This window comes from Galendromus occidentalis, unplaced genomic scaffold, assembly GCF_000255335.2.
Source record: "Galendromus occidentalis unplaced genomic scaffold, Mocc_1.1 scf7180000077512, whole genome shotgun sequence".
NCBI lineage: Eukaryota > Metazoa > Arthropoda > Arachnida > Mesostigmata > Phytoseiidae > Galendromus > Galendromus occidentalis.
The window spans coordinates 702,431-722,766 of NW_003805500.1; the positions used below are offsets into that span (position 1 = coordinate 702,431).

Genomic DNA, 20,336 nt, shown 5'->3' on the forward strand with positions numbered 1-20,336 from the left:
ACGCGATGCATGATTACTGTTCATTGTCGCTCTGCATCAACCGCAAACAATCCAATCCGTGCGCGTTTTTGAGAGTCTTCAGGCTAGCGTTTGTCACTTTCGTTCCAACGCGAGCCTTTGTTCCTGGTCACGCAAGTGTATCTTGGATTAGAGCTGATGGTCTGATCGGCTGGCTCCATCAGGGAGCGCTAAATCACTCCAAGCAGACCTTTAGAATATGAGGTCTCATTCATTAAGAGTGATCAATCAGAAGCCAGAGCCACGTGCTGAAAAACAACGGTCAAACCTCAACAGAGAGCTCTCACCAACTTTGCCGCCGTCTAATGAGTTTCAGGCCAGAGAAGCATCAAAAACACCGCAGGCAAACGGGATTCGGATCATATTTTTTACAGAAGCGTGATTTTTGGCGTGAACTGCAATCGCTGAAAAGAGCTCCTCCGAATTCTTCGGGAGACCTCCGTTCATCGTCCAGGGCTGGAGTGACTTCTGTGCGATGACGACCCGCAGATCATAACTTCTGACATTTCCGACTTGATAATGTGGGCAGCGACCGTTTCCCGTCTCCCGCTCCCAAATCTTCTCTGTTCCACTGTGAAACCGTTGCTGCTTGTTTTCTCCAAGTATTTTACGAATTGGGACTCGATTCGGGAAATTCCTCAAATCTGAGGGATTTATTCCTAGGACCGGTGTCCGACCTTCCGATGCCGGAACCGGCTCCGAGTGTGGAGGCAGAGGTTATAAGCTCTTCGTTGATTTGAGGACACATGTGGCTGGCCCGGAAACGACGATGCGAATAGAAAAAACCTGTGATCATCAGTCCACAGCGAGAAGAAGGAAATCGGTACCTGGCGTACTGCAGAGCCATCACCCGCGCAGCATAGCCAAAACAGAAAGCGAACTGTTACCATATTTGCTCCGATCCCCAACGACTTCCTCTGTTTCTTCGGAATCCTCGAGCTATTCGGCGGTCGATCCATTCCTCGGAAGCGCTGCGCTCATCCGTTTTTCAGTCTCGTTACGAAACGAATCATTTCAAGGCGCACCTATAATTTTTTGACAGGCGTTCCCTCTGTTGCTGCACGCGAGTCTCCGAGTCGGGATGCATCGCTAATCAATCGATCTTCGCCAGTCCGGTTCCCATCGCCGGTCTGCCTCTTCCTCGATCGCGATCGAGCTGCAATCGATGTTTACGGAGCATTCCCGCAGGGGAATGGAGAAGAGTCTCGATGTTCTATACACTGCTTCCTCAGCACGGATATCTTAACGAGGTTTTCTCAGCAAGTTTCATGATCGAGAACATCCAAAAATAGCTTCGACGAGAGGCTCTCCCCTCATGATGACACGCAGCTCACTTACCGGAGAATCAGAGCTTGGGTATAAGCAGAATCCGTAACTCCCTCTGTTTCTAAATTTGATTGCTCATTCATTCCAGAGTCTCGAACATGGGTGCCAGGATATAAAAATCAAAAGGAGCACGATTCGCTTGATTGCCCAGATTTTGACTGATCGGTTTGTTCGATTATTATTATCGGAGACGATATGCAGATGCTGTCCCTGGCAGCATGGGGACGAGAGACATCGAAACATAACGGCATGCCACGTCGAGGAGGTGTGCTGACGAGATGGTAACGTGGGGAGCAGGCAGCATTTTCCCTCTTTTTCTGTCAAATCATATCTTTCAGGCAGCCGACGAACATTACCCTCGATTTGTCGACCAGAGCTGACCGCTTGGACGAAATGAATGACGAACTCTAAATCTTACCAACTCAGGGGCGCCAGAGGATACGCTGAGCCTCGCAGAGCTCACCGCATTCCGGAGACGTCGGAAGGGATCGTGGAGCAGAACGAAAATCGCACGGAAAAAAGCAAATAAACTTTGCTAACATTGACGCGTTCGCTATAATAATGCGCACGAATAACGTGACATCGAAGAAAACACGCTAGGCTAGCGACGGGCGCGCGCGCCTTTCGCAAGACTGGTTCGTTTGATTCGAGTTCTCGTGCTTGTCGTCACTGACCGTGGTGACGATCACAACGACGACGCCAAAGAGCAAACCAAAATAGCAATTGCAGCAAAATCCGACTCGGAACACCGTCGCCGCCGACGACGACGGCGTCGGAATGCATCAAAAGCTCTTCCAATTTGGAGCCATTGCCTCCGCTGATGGCCGAAGGACTAGAAGAGGAAAAATCCAAGATGGTGCACATTGGAGCTTCCATTATTCGCGTCGATGTTGTTGCGGCTGTCCTTGTTATTATTGCTATTATTATTGTGGGGATGAGTTGTGGTGATGGACGATCAAATCACGTTTTAAATTTTCCCATCGTAGCCCCAACGACTCCAGCGATTGATGAGCTCACTAGGCTTCCGGACGTTTAAGAGAAAAATTGATATGCTCCTTCGCTGGCTATCTCGAAGATGCAGCACGGAAGACAAATCTCCATCAATGTCCGGCGAATTTCGTATGGTTCGCGAAGGCCGCTCCCGCTGCCTCCATCGAATCGGCGGGGGTGCTTCCTGGATAACTCCTTGTTCGTGATAGTGCGCGCGTACCTCCATGCTCCTGTTATTCCTCCTCGCCAAAACCGGGACTCACTAATTTTGATAATTATGTGATTAGAGCACTCGACCGGCTCCGGACTCCGAATCACAGAAGAGCGTCCGCTTCTGGGAAAATGATCCCATGTGGATATCCCGTGCAGAGCACCGAGTGTGGGAATGCAATTGCGACCACTCTGCTTGATTTCGGGGCATTCAGCACCATTAATCGCAATCGGAGCTAAAAATCCAACTATTTCGATCGGAAGCGACTACATATATCATAAGATACTCGCGCGAAGCTTATCTCGACACTGCTTTTACGATCGATCGCCTGTCTAGTTGACAATCTGTCCGCTCGATGACTAGCTTCCATCGACGAAGTCTTGCTATCGAAAAACACGACAAAGCGAAACGAACGGCCGAAACCCTCCCCTAACAGATTCACAACATTAAGATTAGCTTCTCCATCCAGCGACGGAATATTCCATTGGTAGTCTGACGAGGTCGGACCCTGGTAGGATGACTTGCCTTCGAAACAAGCTCCGTCTTGTGGAGATCCCCACATAACACTATCAGATCGACTCGACACTTTGAGAGAAACCAGATAGCTTCCTGCCTAATATCCCAAACCCCACGAATACGTTAACTCTCTGATGGATCCACGCGTGCTCAAGCTTATCCTACGAGGGGGAAGGGCCGACCTCATGCGTTCGAAAAAGGATTCGGCAAAAGGCTCCGAGGGTCATGGAAGCACATAGAGGTCTACTGGCAGCGACGTGATGCATCTGTCCGACGCCGCATGCACCTCCCCTATGCGTCTCATGTTGCATCGGCTCACAGCATGCTGATCTTTTTCCGAAAGCCCCGATCTGGTTCATCAAGCTTCTATGGCACGCGTTCCAAATTTAGATCCCGCAGCTGACGGGTGTTTTTTTTACATATTCCACGAGTTTCCGCAGGTCTTCCTCTAGTTATTTCTGTTGGATCGCTACAGCGGCGAACCGATCGGGCTCGCCCGCTTCATACTTCTCCAACAGCGTTTAAAGCATTGAGCAAAAATACCAATTAGCTTCTCTCGTTCCCCGTGCGGTCCGTTCCACCGTCTACATAAAAATCGGCTGTGGGAATCGGAATTTAGATATTTTTGTCGAGTTCATTCGTGTTTTTTTTTTCAATCCGTTGTAGATAGGATCGACTATCCTCGCTTCTAGGTCTCATGGGTGCGAAGTTTTTGATATTACCGGAGCTCCACCATCTGACTGGTTGACTCAGGGCTCTCAACTCTCTTCAATTTCCGCCTCTAACACGTTCGGTGCGCGAATCAATATCGAAGTTCACAATGAAGCCTCATTTGGCAGATTTGAAAAATTGCTTCTGATGCGCCACTCGCTCATTTTTCTTTCTCTTCCGCTGACCACCAGAGCCGAGGCGAATTTTCTATGTTTCAGTGACGGACAGCTCGGTCCGATCGGTAAACGACAGCTCGGCTGGCCGGGCGAACGGGCGGCCAAGCACTCCCGGATCGACGAGCCAAAAGCGGGGAACGACAAGAAAATAGCCGCTGCTCTTTTCCAGAAGTTCGCTCGCCACGGGGAGTCTACACGAGCTTGGCTTTCTCGCGAGCGATTTGTATCCACAGTCTCGACGTTTGTCGGCAGGCTGTCCGCGCGTCAGCGTGATCTCCATAAAATTGTTCATATGGGATTCGTTTCGCTGTCTCTTACCGTGTATCGATTTTCGCTGCGATAGAATCAACGAAAGATGAGAGAATTGGCTTCCACTTTTCGACCAGAATCTAGCCGCGGGGAGAAAGTGAAGGATTCCGCTTGTCTTCCACTTATGTCATTTTTCAAATCACTGCTGGAGCTCCTGAGTGTCTTCAATGTTTCCGAGTAGATTGAGCGAGGGGCTTAAGGGAATCATTCCTCTTCGATTCGAGCAGTAGCTCCCTATCCGGTCACGTCCACTCTTCCTTCCCGGATCGCTGTTTGATTCTGCTCTCGATCGGTCGGTGAATCTGATCTTTACACTTTGGTAATCCGGAAGATTCAGATTTGATCGTCAGTGTCGTTCAACGAATAAAACGGTCGTCAAGCCCGCTGACGAAGTGCTTCGGTCGGACGAGAGCTTCTACACATATCGGAGCCACGCGTGCGTACATCTACGTTCGAGTCGCGCGATGGATGCGATCCAGGCGGAGAGATAAGCTATCGCAGGGGAATATCACGTGTATTGTTACTCTGCTTGATCGCCTTACACTAGCCGAGCGCCGTATAACGCTACAAGCGGAAGCAGATATTCTGTTTTCGGCCTTCTACGGTACATCAACCGATTACGACCTCATAGAACGTTATACGTTTAGCACTGGGCGGGTTTTTCCGCGGACGCGCGGAAATTCTTTGGAAAAAGCACGATCTACTGCTCGGATCGCTGTTATTATCGCAGTTGTCGTTGACATCCGCGGAATCGTGAACCACCCTGTCGTCTCCGTCGTCGACGATATCGTCGTTTTCATCGGGGTTCACGCTGAAAACTTGACCGCTCGCCGTTCTTATCGGGCCATTCCTCGGGAAAATCCGTTGAAAATCTTCCGATAAGACCTCAATCATATATCTCAATTGACTCAATGACTGAATGTCATCGCGGGATCGACAGTCAGGCATTCGCGATTCGAGCAGCCGGGAGCGAGCGAAGGATGAAAACGCGGGACAACGTGAAGGGGTCGAGGGATTCTTCGGAATCGACTGGAGGTCGGAGCGAGCTCGCCGGCCCATTGAGTTTCGCGATAAATCGAGTTCGGTCCCTAAATTCAGTCATTCGGTCGCTCAACGGAACGCTCGGGATGGCAATTACACAGAACTCAAACCTGGTTCCTCTAAATTCGTTCCGAAACCGCGAGGAATGCCTTCGCGCAGATAATACAATATGTATTAGAGCGCATAGGCACATGGTGGAGAGGTTCGCGTTTTTCGCTCGAGGAAGCCGGTTGCGGGCAGTTCTGTCGGCTCAGGGGGGGAGGAGGGATCGAATCGACGAACAGAGAACCCACCAACGACACTCATGGGAGAAAAAGTGGACGTAGGCTCGCGGAACTTGGAGATTTATGAGCCTCACGAGGTCATCGAGGTCGAGCTTCCGAAAGAAGAATCCTTGTCCGGATCCATTCGCTCAATAATTTCAACGAGGCTCTCTTCTTCCAAGCGCTCAGCCCCCTCCCTCGCTCCGCTACAGACTCGAACGGGCAAGCCTAGGACTTATATTCCGAGTTCAATCTAGGATTGGTTCTTCGGATTTGATTGGAGGGGAGACTCCGAGTATGGTGTTCTCATTTGAAGTTGCGAATCCCATCCCGCAGGCCAGGACCTAAGGGGAATGAGCTGGATATGCCACTTTTGAATTTGGGCGGTGGTTGGATACCTTCAAATAATTTCCGTTGATGGTCATGTTTCTGTCCGAGAGCCGTTACGAATACAGCACGGCTTTCTGGCTCTGACGGGATCGGTCGAGCTGAAAAACGAAGGAAAAACGATGAAGGCGCAGCATTGCTGGGCTCGCGTTCCTCTGGGACGCCGGAAGCCCCCAAAGTTTTGGACATTGATCCGAGTGTTTTCTGAATGGGACTGGATTGAGATATCATCTCGGAGAGTCCAGAGAATCCCGGAGGCTGTGAGAGCGTATGCCGATCGATCGTGTACCAAAGGGAAGGCTTCGAGAGTCTGTCTTCGGAATGATTGCGTGGGACTACTACTCGCCGCGCTCTCTGGAAATTGTTGTTGTCTCCATACTTCGGCCTTGCCCGCATGTCGATCTTTCATCGCTACCGATGCGCCAGCGGCGAGCACGAATCTCCTCCGGGCCACTCAGGAGTTTCAACTAGCTAGGCTTGCCGTCGACGAGGACCAACGGCAGGCATGATTCGAATTTCGGTCTCGACTGAACATCAAGGAGTTTGGGGCTTGTCGAAGAGCGTCCCTTACAGGAAAAGTTCCATCAGTTAGGGCTCGGATTCTGTCATACGGACAACGAAAAAAGATACGCCATTTTCACAAACAGGACAAAGCCCTCGAGGACTCATTCTCGCTTGAAGCTATGTACCAATGGGGGCGACATTTTGAGCAGAAAAAAAATCGGCAGCGTTAAGATGCTCGTGGCAGAGACCAGAATTGAGGTACCCGGGGCCAAGCAATTGTTTCAGCAGCCGGTTCGACTCCCGCTGGGGGGCTCGATCCGACTCGCGACCCCTGATCAATCTCGGAAGTGGCTCCCAACCATCGCGAGGAGAGCTCCGTCCTGAGCCACCGACGCGACGTTTATCGAACGTGGAGACATCCTCCGGTCTTCGTGGGAGAGACCCGGCTGCTACAGAGTGAACCGAGCTTCCGCCGTCGAGGCTTTTACGCTTCGAGCAGGACCTTCGGAGCGGGATTGAATTCTCAATTTCCGCAGCGCATATCCCCGTCCGGAATTCCTCGCAGTGCCGATGCGCTCGATGACCTTCCGTGGTGAGCCATGTTGACGCTCACGGTACACAACGGGCTGAACCGTGGAACGAGACACGGTCTCGTAAGCCGATGCGAGTCGGATGAATCGGTTTCAGTCCAACAAGTTCGTTCGTGATTCGATTCGTATCGAGACGAAACGACGGCATCGTCATCGAGGCTCGGGCTTCAGATGCCGCACCGAATACCAGAGTTCGATCACGGGTGGGGAAACGGGCTTCGCCACATCAGCAGCTAACAGTGAGTACTTACCCAGTCAGTCAGTCGCTCGCTCAGTCCGTCGGTCGGTCGGCCGGCGTAGCCACCTTCGGGATCGACACCCGAGCGGTGGCGTCTTCCGGGGAAGCGGCCGCACGCCGCACCCATGATCTTATTAAAAACGGAAGAAAAAACCCATGAAAACGGATGAACGTTTTCCCATATTGACTGCAACGATCGCATCCAGATTTCCGCTCACCGCAACTTCTGAAACAGCGGCGGGATACGATCGGCACCGTGGAGATACGTGGTCTTCGGCGCCGACAACGGTGCCGCTGACATCGTTTGTATAATACCTCGTGAAGCATCCAAGTAGCGGGCTAGATGGGACGCGGGTCAGCTCGGGTCGGAATATTACGCTGCCGCTTCTTTTTTCACTTCTCAGTAGCATTTAATACGATTGCGTAACGCTCAACTAGCAGCTAGACAGGCTGACATGAGCCAAGTAGACGACGAGGATGCCGACGGATACACCCATAAACCCCCTAAACAGTGTAGACGGGAATAGGAAAAAATACCGTGAAGGAGACGTCCCTCGCGCGCGCCGGAACACTTATCGGGATGCTGTCTCGTCCCGGAAGCCACTCATGGAAGAAGCCGCCACGCTATGAGAAATGGCGCGTTGTCACCAATCGCTAAGCACAGCAAATTCATAACATCAGCAATTTAAAATAAAAGCAACGTCAACAACGGAACAAAAAAAAATGTCGTGCCTCAGACAGTCGACGACGACGGATAGACAAACCCTCGCAAAGCTCCGTAACATGGAGCAGATGCTTGCCGCGCGTGGAAACACGCGGCCGCTTCCTTCGGCCGATATCGCTTTCATGCTATAATTTGTGCGCAATCTATCCCAGAGGATAAAGGCCGAGAGCCGGCATGTGTCATGACGGCTTACCGTAACCGATTCCGTCTCACATGCGAGAGAAAATAAAAGTCTGCCTCTGCCTCTGGCCTGCTTGCTTGCTATGAGGAAATCAGGTAGAGGCGCCCTAGCGTTTGTTTAAGAAACCTTCGGTCGCTCCTCAGTGCGTGGAAAATGAACGAGTGCATCTGGAGACGTCGCGACATCTTTGTCGACGTCGCCTTCGCTGTTTCTTGAGCGAATTTGTTTTCTTTTGCACCGATCGGTTGCCCAGACGGCCGGCCGCTTAGTTCAAGAGGGAAAGCGCTGTCCAACTTCGAATTGTGGGTTACGTCTGTACGATGCGTCCTGCTTCGGTTTCTATGTCTGCACACTTGAAAATCACTTTGTCATTGTAGTAGTCCTCGTCATCCACCTGCGTAGCGCTGTTAGTTCGGCCGGAAATGATTGGCTAGGAAAAGTTTGTCTGACTGGAAACTAAACTATCGCTTATTCCATGTTTGTGTCCGTGTTCTCGGGCTTGGATCCGCTGTTGTCGTCCGCGGTCCGTGAACGGTGGGCCACTTTTCATCGTTCGACGACGACTTCAAATAATTCGAAACCGAAGAAAAACAAGCGGTGGGACGGAAGGCGTGCGCATGAAAGCCCCTAAAATCGCACATGATACCTTTCGTCTTCTCAAGATATGAATCCTCATCGGGGATCAGATACAGATCATTGTTGATTTTCTATTGTCGATCGCTCTTGTGTTTATACACCGACGCCGACGAGGGATCTAGACACCGACCGACTCACATCGGTCATAACAGCTGACTATGTCGATCTGGAGACATGGTAGCGCAACATCGCGAATCGTAGCCGCCCGAGAGAAAATTAGGGCTTATCCGAAGCTGATACCGTCGAACTCGATCTCCTACTAGATTTCTCCACCTGATGGAATAATAATGAGGATGGAAACGAAAATCTGCATGCGAGAAACGTCCAAGATCTACAACCAATCCGGCTATATCGGTACATCTTGGTCTATTCTTGCGCTAATTTTTTTGTAAATTTCATAATAACCGTGAGGACAGCCGTAATAATTATAATTCACCCACTCAGGAATAACTCACAGTAACGCGTGCCAACAACGCGGAATTCTCATGCTCAACACGAGTCGATCGGTCAGCGATATCCTGCGGGCTCAAGTCGACTGGAAACAAAAGAAATAGAGAAACAGATGACCATTAATGCAAATGAGGTGAAATTGGAGCCGAATCTCCCGCTTCCAGAACTCCACTCTTTGCTCCCTCCCCCGCGGTGAAAACGATCTATATATAGGTAATTAAGAATCCACCTGTGAGCTGAGGAATGAAAATCGAAAGAGGTATTCCAACGAAGTTCGACTGGCTCCCGAGAAACACGCGTTGCAAGGTTCTCCGCCAATTTCTTCCATGGAGCCGATAGTCCGTCCTTGCAGTGTTATTCCCGCCGATGCTACACGATCGCGACCGGCTCAGACCCGAGGCAGACAACGCGTATCGGATCAGTGAATTATGCATCCGCAATCCCATTTGAGGCGTTGGACGCCTCTCATCTCATCCTTGTTCCGGAACTGCCAATGATTAAGATCGATGAGCTCTCGTGGGGGAAAAGACGCATCCGAAGCGCGTTTAAATCAAGTCATTACATACTGTCATCCGACGGAGATTCGGGCAGATCGGCGTAGATTGATCTTAGCTGCGCGTCCGCTCGAACGGCTTGCTCAGTAAACGGTTTTCACTTGACTCTATTGTTGAGGGGCTCTGAATAGATTCCTTCGTGACTCCCATTCTTCTGCAGTGCCTGCCGCCGCGGCTCCTGACGATGTGTGACTACTGCTGCATTCATTCGAAGATTCATCCGATTCGAATCGACAGCAATCTCCGCTGACGAAACCACCGTCGATGTATCCGCATATTCACTTAACGGCTCCGTTCGTCCGTCAATGAGCTCGACGGTCGTGATGGTCCTCTCAAAGACCATCTGTCCGTCCATTTACGCATCCATCACTCCCTGGCGACGGTCGACCGTACTCGGTACGGAGCTTCATTGTGAGTCTCATGCTTGATCCGCATCGATTGAGAAATCGATGTTCCCAACGACTGACATGTTGCATTGTTGGCTCGTCCCGATATGTGGGAAAGAATATTAATCGGCCATGTGGTCGTATGCCACCACAACAATGCTCACTTTCTTGGTCGAGATCCGCGATTGGGCCGATCCGAACGTCTTTCCGTCGCTTTATTTGTTTCGCGTTGTTGTCTTCGGCGCTTCTGCGGCTCTTCTCAGGATCGTTGATGTCGACTGAACGAGATCGAATCTAGAAGAAAGTCGAGTTACGTCAGCCGGTTCAAGGGTGAGCGGCTGCTTCGGGAATCGTTGTCGTCGTCATCGGCGGCGACAGAAAGCGTGGGCGGCTTACTATATCGCCGCATTGTTTACGTACACCCGCTCCATTGACACACGCAAGTCATCGGTAGTCGGGACAGCCCTCCGAGCAGCCTGGCAGACGGGACCGAGCGACGTCGACGACGGCATCGGGCTTCGCAATCCGATCGGAGCCTTTTTCCACGAGCGACGTGCCTCGCTTGGGCGCATCCTTTTGTACGTACTCGAATTGAGAAGCGCATCTAGCGAAGAGCCCTCAGTTATGTGGGACATGTTGAATGCTGGGAGCTCTGGAAGTCTGAGCCGTAGGGAATAATTCCGTGAGGAGAGCGTGTCTTGTCAGGAATCTCTGTCGGTGGGAACTCTCTCGACATCTTAGCTGATGAGTCTCGAACTGCAGACATGATGAAGGGGGATCGGATCGACGGTCGTCTTCCATCTTCGGCCGAATCGACGATGTCGAGAGCGTCACAGAATCATAAGTCATAAGTTACCTGGGGACATCGATGTATGGCCAGATGGGAACGGCTCGCCGGACGGGAGCGTTTACGATAGAGAAAAATAGATAGGTATCGCATATCGATTCTTACGATCGCATAGACACCGAATTTCACAACGATTTGCCGAACGTCACCGAAACTCTCGAGAACAAATTCCCCGACGATAGTCAGCCGCGGTCGCTCCCGACGACTGCTATCGACGATTTGGCTCGAGTTGGAAGGCACAAAGACCAATTCATTTTTAGTGACCCCCGATTCCTTCCTTCCGTATCTTACGCAAATTCTCGGAAACTACTGCAAATCCGATCAATGCTTCCTTTTCCTCCGTTTTCCTCCCCGTTTCGCCGAATACGATAACGACGGAAGCTTTGGGTGTTCTCAGACTGGTCGGGTGACGAACGTCTTGAACAGATGCCAAAAAAACGGGGAGGGTCTTCTTGGCAAAGCGGGGTACGGGGGATCAGGCAACATCGAATCGGGTTGGGAATCCACTGTTGCGCAACGTCAATGCTGGTGAAAGAAGGCCTGTTGGATCAATTTTTTCTTTGAGGAAACGTCCCAGTACGCCACCCTCTGACATGTGGCTAATGCCTCTGTTGCCATTTTTAATACGACTGAAGTAAAGTGCCGTCGCCGACAGCGACCGAAGAGTGCCGCGACGTCATATTGTCACATTATTTATATTCGCCATTGTCCCAACCAGAGGCGGGGTCGTTGGTCGCCTCTTGGAGCTCTTGATGCGCGAAGTACTTTAGTTATTTCTTCGCTCGTCTTCCGATGCCGCACTTTTCTTATTCATGGGATGGATTGATTCCTGATTACTTCCAAATGGAAATTCATTCATGAAGTGATGACGAACGCGGTCCGAATACCTAAGGAACGCATTACGTCATCCTCGGCGTAAGTGGAGCTGCTTGATCACAGTCGATCCATGTGGATCGGATCGCATTGGGAAATCCCACAGCTCATGTATTTGGATGTACGAGCGCAACCGCGATCCACTCGTTCTACTCCTCTGTGGCTGTCGGAGGTTCCCGAGCCGGACAGAGGTAGATTCCGCGAAGGAGAAGCCGCGGGATGACGTGGACAGCCACAGACCAGCGGGAGAAAACGCCCTCGAATCTCCGGATCCTAGAATCTCGAATCTAGAATGATTGTGAGAACTGAAAACGATGTTCGAATATCTCTCGTATGATTTCTGGTTCGGTCCGAAACTGATCAAAACTCGATCCGAATACAAAGAATATCTCGCGAAACAGAAGGAGGAGTTCAACAAGAGGCTCACGAACGAGAAATGTCCGGAGACGAGGCTCAAGAAATTCGAGTTCACAGGCTTTATTCATACAACCCTATTTGGCTCATTGGTCGAGGCTCGTCGGAGGAAGAAAGACAGGAAGTTTTTCGTGAGAATTGAGGAAAAATTCGAGATTGTCTACCAAATGGGCAAGCTCGAGTGGCAAATGTCCATGGCCCAGGTGAAGAAAATACACCGCGCTGTGCGGTCCAACTTCATCGCACACTTGCTCTACACAATTCAAGACTCGAAGAATCTCTATCTTCTGACCGAGCACGCACCATACGGAAGTCTTCTCCACGCCATGGCCTCGAATCAAGACTATTTCTCAGAGGACGACATAAAGTTTTGCGCGGCCCAAATCGTCCTGGCTTTTGAATATTTACACACGTGTGAAATCTTGTACCGCGCTTTGTCGCTGAAGAGCGTATTCATATTTGCCGATGGTTACATCAAATTGTGTGATTTCACTGCGGCAAAACAAACGACCAAGACTACACGATCGGATGTTGGAATTGGTGGTTACCGGCCGCCAGAAGTTTTCGGCAACCGGTGGTACTATACCGGATTCGACTGGTGGAGCCTAGGGATCCTCATCTTCCATCTGTACTACGAAGACTTCCCGTTCGATCTCAAAGGGGACGACTACGACCACGATAAACGGGCGATTTTCAAGAACCCGCTGGAATTCTACGACGAAGAACGAGGCTCAACTCAATCGTGTGACCTGTTGACAGGTTTGCTCCAGAAAGATCAAAATAATCGACTCGGCGTATGGGGAACAGGAGTCCTGGAAGTAAAGAAACATCCCTGGTTCAGGGATGTCGACTTCCTGCGGATATTCAGTAAAAGGATCAGAAGTCCGCTCAAACTAGTTCCTCTGAAAACAGAGCCGATCGACGACTTGTCGTCCCTGATTCCGACCAAGGAGATAGACGACAAGTACCTCTCCCGCTTTCGCGATTTCTGATCATACCGAAGTGGATCGGGATGTTGTGATTCCGTCGATTAAAATTTTCGCGGCATGTGATACCCAACAGTCGTTTCGAATAGTCATGTGCAATGAGGTCAATGGCGAAAGCCTTCGGAGGCTCCGTTCATATCTCTCGATAAGAGGACAAGTGTTCGAGGGAGTCGCGGGCGGGAGACGCCTCTATGGAGGGTCGAATGACGACAATCGCATGCCGAAGTTCGAGCAGACGATACGAATAAAATAATCAGTTTTCCAAGAATCCTCCGGTAGCTTGGTCATTGCGATTAGGTTCAATAATAGTTCTCACAAAGTTCTCGGCGTTCGAGCGGAATTGACTGCATAAGCGGGAGATCCCTGGCTTACATAACATATGTGGTTGTGTTGATGATCATATGAGTCAGCAATGCTGAACTCTCTCCGAAGCATCGCACAACCATACCGTGCGGTCTCGGCATTACCGCATTCCCTGTATGAAAAAGTCGTCTATTTTCCAATCCCCTCGAACCTCGTCCGTCTATTAGAGGGTGCCCTTTTAATAGAGGGTGCCCGTCTGTATCTCGATCTCTACGTAGGCGTCTTTCTGATTGGGACGCCTCCATCATAGAGAAAATACGGTATATACCTACGGTATACGATATACGGTATATATACAGAGTGTCTCTTTGCCTATATAGATCGCTTTCTATTTGCCCGAAAATCCTTGCGTTCTCAGTGCAGGAGGTTTCCCAGGAACATTCCAAGTGGGTCAGGGTGGGGAGATAGTCTCTGTGTGTTTTCTCTGTTTTGTGTAATCTGTCAAAGCGAGCTACTCATTCGTAGGGAAAACTTTCACTCGTAGGAGCTTCCTTATCGTCCTCAGTGAAAAACCCATCCTGCCGAAAATTTATACCGACAGAACATGGTTCAAGTCGACCGATGGGAATTCCATTCGCTTCTCAGCCAGTACAAGTCTCACGAATATTTCGGAAACAGCCCGCCACCCCGACGGGTAAAACCCACAAAGAAGAGCCCAACGATTCAAAAAGTTGGAATTTTGCTTTATTTTCCTCCGTTCCAGACTCTGGTGAGTATTAGTTGTAATGTAATATTTCGCACAAAGTTCTCAGCCGGAGCAACGACTTCCGATTCTCAGCATCGGCGGCCACCGCGATCGCCGCTAGCTGAAGATGCTGAGAACAACCGTCAAGCTCTCCAGTCAGACAATCGGATGGCCAATTGGATAGTCGGTCATTCCCTCAGTCAGTCAGTCAGACACATTCCGAGATGTTCGGGGGAAAATGTTGCGCAATAAGTCCAAGCAGCTTGATTAGCTCCTCATCTATTTAAATAGAGCGGTAGAAACGCCGCCGCCACCACCGCCGCCATCGGCATCGCGAAGGCTGACGACGGCATTCTTCTTGTTCTTTTCTTTCAGTTTCCTCTCCGATCGCGAGTGAGCGAAACATAGAGAACCGCCGACGACGTCCGCTCGGTCAACCGGCCGACGCCCGTTGTTCTCGGGGAGCGCGAAAAGGTGGGAGAAGGGAAGGTGTGCGGAAGTCTTCGGAAACGTTCCGGCGTGATAAAATCAGAGTTCGAGAAATTGTCTGAGAATACATCCGATTGAGGCATGAAGATTTTATCGTTTGCGTAATTACTGTCGTCATCAATGACGAGAATCACGCTCGCGATGATGACGGGAGCGATGATTGAGATGTCGATGGAGACGAAAACAGCAAAACACGACGACCGTCGGAGAATTTGGACGAAATAATATTCGTTTCGACCGCGGGACGAATATCTCAATGATTCCTGCGGGACACGACGCGATGACTAGACGAATGTATGGAGGCGCCAGCAACTCGGACGATGATCCTGAGTGACATAAATCCATCACGCTCGAGTCCCGGAAGGGAGGGGAGCAATTGGAAGCCATAAGGAAAGTTTCTTGATGCTCGATAGGGACAAGAAGTCTTCTGTTGTGTGCACGCGTGTTCCTCTGCTCACCTGGAGTGGCGGCGGCTCTTCTTGACCGCGGCTTTAACTCGCGGATTCTGCCTCCGTTGATATTGTCGCCCGCGATTCTCTATTTCTGTCTTCTTTTACCGGTCGTGTTCACTATTTCAAACAACTAGTAGAACAACTTCCAGCCGTTGTCAGGAATCATCGGATATATCACTCCGAAAGAGGAGAACGGCCCGGAGAAGGCACCGTGGAAATTCACGAATGGGCATGCCTGTAGAACTCTGGGAAACGGAAATCATAATAAATCTCTCCATGATTTTCCGCCGGAGTCGCCCGATGACACGCCGACGGTTCGGAATATCCGGAGCGGACGCTAAACTGAAGCTAACCTCGGAAGCTCGGTTCCGATGCGTCGTGAAACTTCCATCGGGCTTCCGAACTTTTTCACTCTTGGGCTCGAGCTGGGGCCTTGGGCTTCTTCGGATAACTCTTGCCTCCTGATGAAGAGCGTATGGGGTCAACTGGGGTAATGCCCGCCTTGGGGAAATAATTTTCGATGCATACTCGATTAATTAGGTGAAGCTGTTTTTTTCGATTCTTACGGGAACGAATGAAGTTTATCGATCTTCGAGCGCATGGCGGGTAGGACTGACGTACAGATTGCTCCAGAATTCGGCAAGGCTCGGCTGATTCACTTCAGCAAGTGGATCGCGGTCCGACAGAAAGTGAGAACGTCTTCCAGAAATGGATTCCGCATATAATAAAGCACCCAACGTCACGTACTGAGCGTCCATCGGTGATAGGCATACGATCACTCGGGAACGGATGTCCGAAACGGGTGGGGTACCGGAATCGGCGGCGGGAGCAGCCCGTGAACAAGTCAAACAAGATGAAGTCAGAAGAATACCTGCGACAGTGGATCTTCTGCACGGTCCACTCCTTCGGTGGTTGTTGGTCGAGGCAACGACGCACCTTGCTGATGGACAACAATGCGGATGGATGCTCCACAGTCCATGTGGGCATTCTACAGGCTCACACGAGAGCGGGCCAATACCTATCCGGTCGAATGAACGGAGGAACATTTACCCACAGAAGAAGCTCGCGATGGATAGATAGTGGACGGCGGATGGCCGATCGAGCGTCAGACCGAGCGATCGTCCCGCGGACCAGCTCGGCAGATGCACTGACCACTCCTGGAATAGATATTGGCGGCTACAACAATTTTAATCGGAGCGAATCGTGTGTGTTCAAGAAGGTACGCACGTACGCACACATATACGCTTCTACGAATTCATACGGAAGGCAGAAAATTACTATCATAAACTGCCGCCGTCGCGGGCGACGTTATCGACGACCACTCCGTCAATGACGGCAGGAACGAGAGCGATGGGAAGAGGTTTCACGACGACAATTCGATCAACGGTTATGGCGTCACCAGGCTCTGATTTCCTCGTCGAGCATCTATGAGAACGCCGGCATTGTTCGGATGTGATCACGGACAGACGAAGAAAACCGCGACAGAAAGTCATCCGAAACTGCCTCGAATTCTGTTATGCTCCAAGTAGACGGACACATCTGAAGCACTCCTAGAATATTGTGCTCCCTCTCGCTTTCGGATCCGGTCCGACTACCGTTTGTGAGATATGTATGGTCGTCCGTTTGTCAGCCGCCGAATCGGATCGTTTCTTCGCTGGCTGCCCGGTTGCCTGAGCGAGCCGACGGCTTTCTTCAATAAACGTTGTGTCGGGCGTCCGGCAAGCCCATTCGTTTATTCGGCACTTTCTCATCATGAACTCATCGGGGGAAAAACCTGCGGAAGTTCTGATAGATGGTATTCCAGGCCGGTTCATCGATGCGAATACTAGGTACTTCTATCACCGGGGGAATTTGCAGGAAACAGATCAAAATTATCAACGGTTCATTCCGCTGCTCAATCTGAGGTCCCGTTGTCAAGAAGCTTCCTGCAAAAAAAACCGGCGAAAACGAACATACCGACGGCCGTAGATTCGATTAAGCTGATTAATGCAGATTCAGTGGTTGAAATGTGGATCTCATGCGAATCATTTCGACATCGATGAAGTATACCATTTATCTGCGCGTAGGTTTCCGGCACAATTCTGTATGATGAACCGCTTCCCTTGACGGAAAAACATGCACGAGAAGACGCCTGATTCCCAATAAGTGAGTGGCTCCCTCCATGCCCTGACAATCTTCTTCAATTCCCAGCCAGGTGTCTCAAAACTTGATATTCTGAAGGGATAGGTTCGCAAATTCCGTTCGCTTAAGTTCAGAATCACTCGGCGTCTCTGATCATGTTTATCTTCGACGAACTCCGAGCCTTCGAGAAATAAATCGGAAGATCGATCCTGTCGTCTCAAAAACCTGGAAAGTATGGGTGGCACTGGAAATCCCATGAACGACAAGGATATTACGTTGGTGAGAGAATCCAGGGAATGAAATACCCTTCTCAAGCCACATGGAGTAATTCTCGATCGATTTTCCAGCGCTTCGAATCCGCGACGATAATGTTAGCAATGCCGCCTCTAACTATGAGTCTGGCTGAAACAAGGAGGAACGATATCGCGGAGCTGGCCTGCAAACACTAGATTGCGTACGAAGTCGACAATTTTCTTCCTTGGTCTCATGGTTTTCCGGAATTTCGTATGATATGTGTGAGAGGGTTCAGCCTCAATCCGCAGAGGCTTCATGGAGGAAAGGCATTTTCCAGTTCATAGAGAGGTGACATTTACATCCCCCGTGATTCCGACCCTTGTCGCATCATTGTCTTGGATTCGAATGAGGAGCATATGGAGGAATGGGGAAAGACCTCTGAAACCCGGAGCGCAGAAGTGCGAACGATTCCCTTCCGATTCAAGAAGTTAAACACTGGACCAAGCTGTCAGAGATCGGCGTGAGTCGATCCTTGGGTCGATTCTTCTTCCCAGTGCTCACTTGGGATCCATAACATTCGCGATGTGCTTCGTTGAAATGGATTCTTTCAGTCCAAAGGTCGTCTTCGAAATCCTCCGCAAACCTTGCCTGTTCCGAACGCTCCGTAAGTCGTTCAGCGCTACAAGGTTCCAGTCTTCATGAGAGTCGGAGGGTCGCGATCCGGCCGACTGTAACAAATGCTCGAATCGCCGCAAGCAGCGTCTCGTTTCGAAAATAAGGAATACGGGACCGTGAGTGTTGTTCAGTCATTGAGCGATTTTTGAACATATCGATCCGATCTGCTCCATCGGGAAGAAGAGTATTTACGGTGGAGTTTTCCGCCGAACAACTGCAATTCGATATGCCAGGGCACATCGATCATAGTAGAATGTTTTTGAATATTCTTTGAGAGTTCCTTCGATGATGCAACTTCTCATCCACAATGTCATTGATTCAATAGCCTCCCGTCGTCCTTATGTTTATCGAAGTACCTATATATTCTTCGAAGAGGGTCTCATGAGGAATTTTCATCTTGCCCCCTGAAAAACCGCTTCGGGCGTCCTCATTATGAGATTATCCTCAGATTATAGGGCTCCATAGGGGTTGGGCGGTGTCGACGACTGAGAGAGTGGCAACGAGCGCTAGGATTCGGGCATCCGCCGATGGCTTATATCAGGAACCCGTTGACAGAAATCCTAGCGGACCATTGATTCACTGGCTACAAAAAGACAGTTTCCCGGTCAAACATTGTGGAGAATCGGAAAAACAATTGTCTTCCGAAACGCGGTGATTCCACTCCGGTGGGACCTTGTACAGCTCGCAGGTTTCCATGTTTTCAGCGCCCGCCATTTCCCAATACACTTGGATAAAACTGTCGTCCACTGCGAGTCAGATACGCTATCATTCCGCATATATCATACTTCTCCAAGTGAATCATAGGACTCAGTTGTTGTGTCCGAAGAGGGGGCAGGAGTCGCGTTGCTAAACGATGGTCCCACCGGTCGGTCTAGCGAACTATGTTTGGATGCCGCCCAGATCGCCTGATTCTTGCCCAATGCGACCCTACAATGTCAGTCTCGGTGCGTCCAACATGTCATTCCGTCAGCAATACAAACGGATAAAAAGTTGCGGAGTGTCTCGAGAACCCAAAGTTTCCTGGCCAGACTGGCGCCCCCATGGGAGTTCACCGGTTTGGTCATTCGCCTCTACGTCGAAATGTCGAGTTGATCGCTCATATAATTTCCGAGGCAAACGGCTGACCGTGGCTTACGCAAAGGCGCGGGCATTCGGATTTCCGTGCATCGAGAATCCGAATGCATCACTGCCGGCGGTAGGGTACCTTCTGTACTATTCGGAGACTTGGAATTACAGAACTTTCCGGAGAATTCGATCGAGCGGTTTTTCCTCCTATGAAATGCGTTCTTCTTTGCTCTTTGAGCCGATTACCTCCGAATTACAGGCCCTGTGGTCTTTGCGCGCGTTTTCTTTCTCGCACGGCCTGGGTCACTGGAGGCAAGCCGCTATCAACTATGTACGTACAAAACTATGAACAGATTGCCGTCGTTTCGCTAATCTCTTCATGTTCGTATGGGCTTCCGAAGCGAACTCGTCGCGATAAGATCACGGTCATTTTTCGCGCCTAGTTATCCATGCCGTCCGTGGCAGGAACGCACGGTATTCAGGCTGTTCCGGAATGCCGGATGATAGAATTCCGGTCTGCTAGCTTCGCGGGAGGGAAAGGAAGCGCGCGGATGTTTCGCGCTCTTCTGTCCAGAAGTGTCATTCTTATATTTCTGAAACACGTGGGATGATGGAATTGTGTTTCGCAGCTGCTGCTGCCTTTTCGCTCCCCGTCGTCGACTTCATCGTCCACCTCCTCCTCCCCCTCACACAGAACGGAATGGATTCTTCTGACAGCCGTTGATTGATCAGTGAGTGTTTTCCGGTCTACGTGGACGAGATTTTATTTCGCTTCGATTGCCATCCATCAGTAACCAGGATGGACTTCGCCAGCCGCCAGCCGCCAGCGGCCGACTCGCTGCGGTGGAGAAGTAGGGCCGACTACGACCCGGAACTCTCCGATACGGTTAGAGTTCAACGTGAGACAAACGAGAAAATGTG

The 20,336-nt window shown here is 50.5% G+C and overlaps 2 protein-coding genes across 2 annotated transcripts in view; one reads left to right on the top strand and one right to left on the bottom strand.

Annotated features, from left to right (window-relative positions):
• The window catches only part of LOC108864733 (mucin-5AC-like), a 36,591-nt gene extending 25,745 nt beyond the window's left edge, over positions 1-10,846 (bottom strand). The window contains exons 1-2 of the mRNA XM_018640915.1: positions 10,798-10,846; positions 10,376-10,489 (exon numbers count right to left, since the gene is read on the bottom strand). Coding sequence (XP_018496431.1) covers positions 10,376-10,489; positions 10,798-10,846 — 163 coding nt within the window. The remainder of the gene's footprint in view (positions 1-10,375; positions 10,490-10,797) is intronic.
• Positions 10,847-12,245: 1,399 nt separating this feature from the next.
• LOC100906086 (cAMP-dependent protein kinase catalytic subunit alpha-like) lies at positions 12,246-13,337 on the top strand. Its single transcript, XM_003747143.1, has one exon. The coding sequence runs from the start codon at positions 12,246-12,248 to the stop codon at positions 13,335-13,337; it is 1,092 nt and encodes a 363-aa protein (XP_003747191.1).
• Positions 13,338-20,336: the final 6,999 nt, after the last annotated feature.

Excerpts from the sequence above, each read along its gene's own strand:
- LOC100906086 (XM_003747143.1), top strand. The coding sequence starts at position 12,246 with ATGTTCGAATATCTCTCGTATGATTTCTGGTTCGGTCCGAAACTGATC.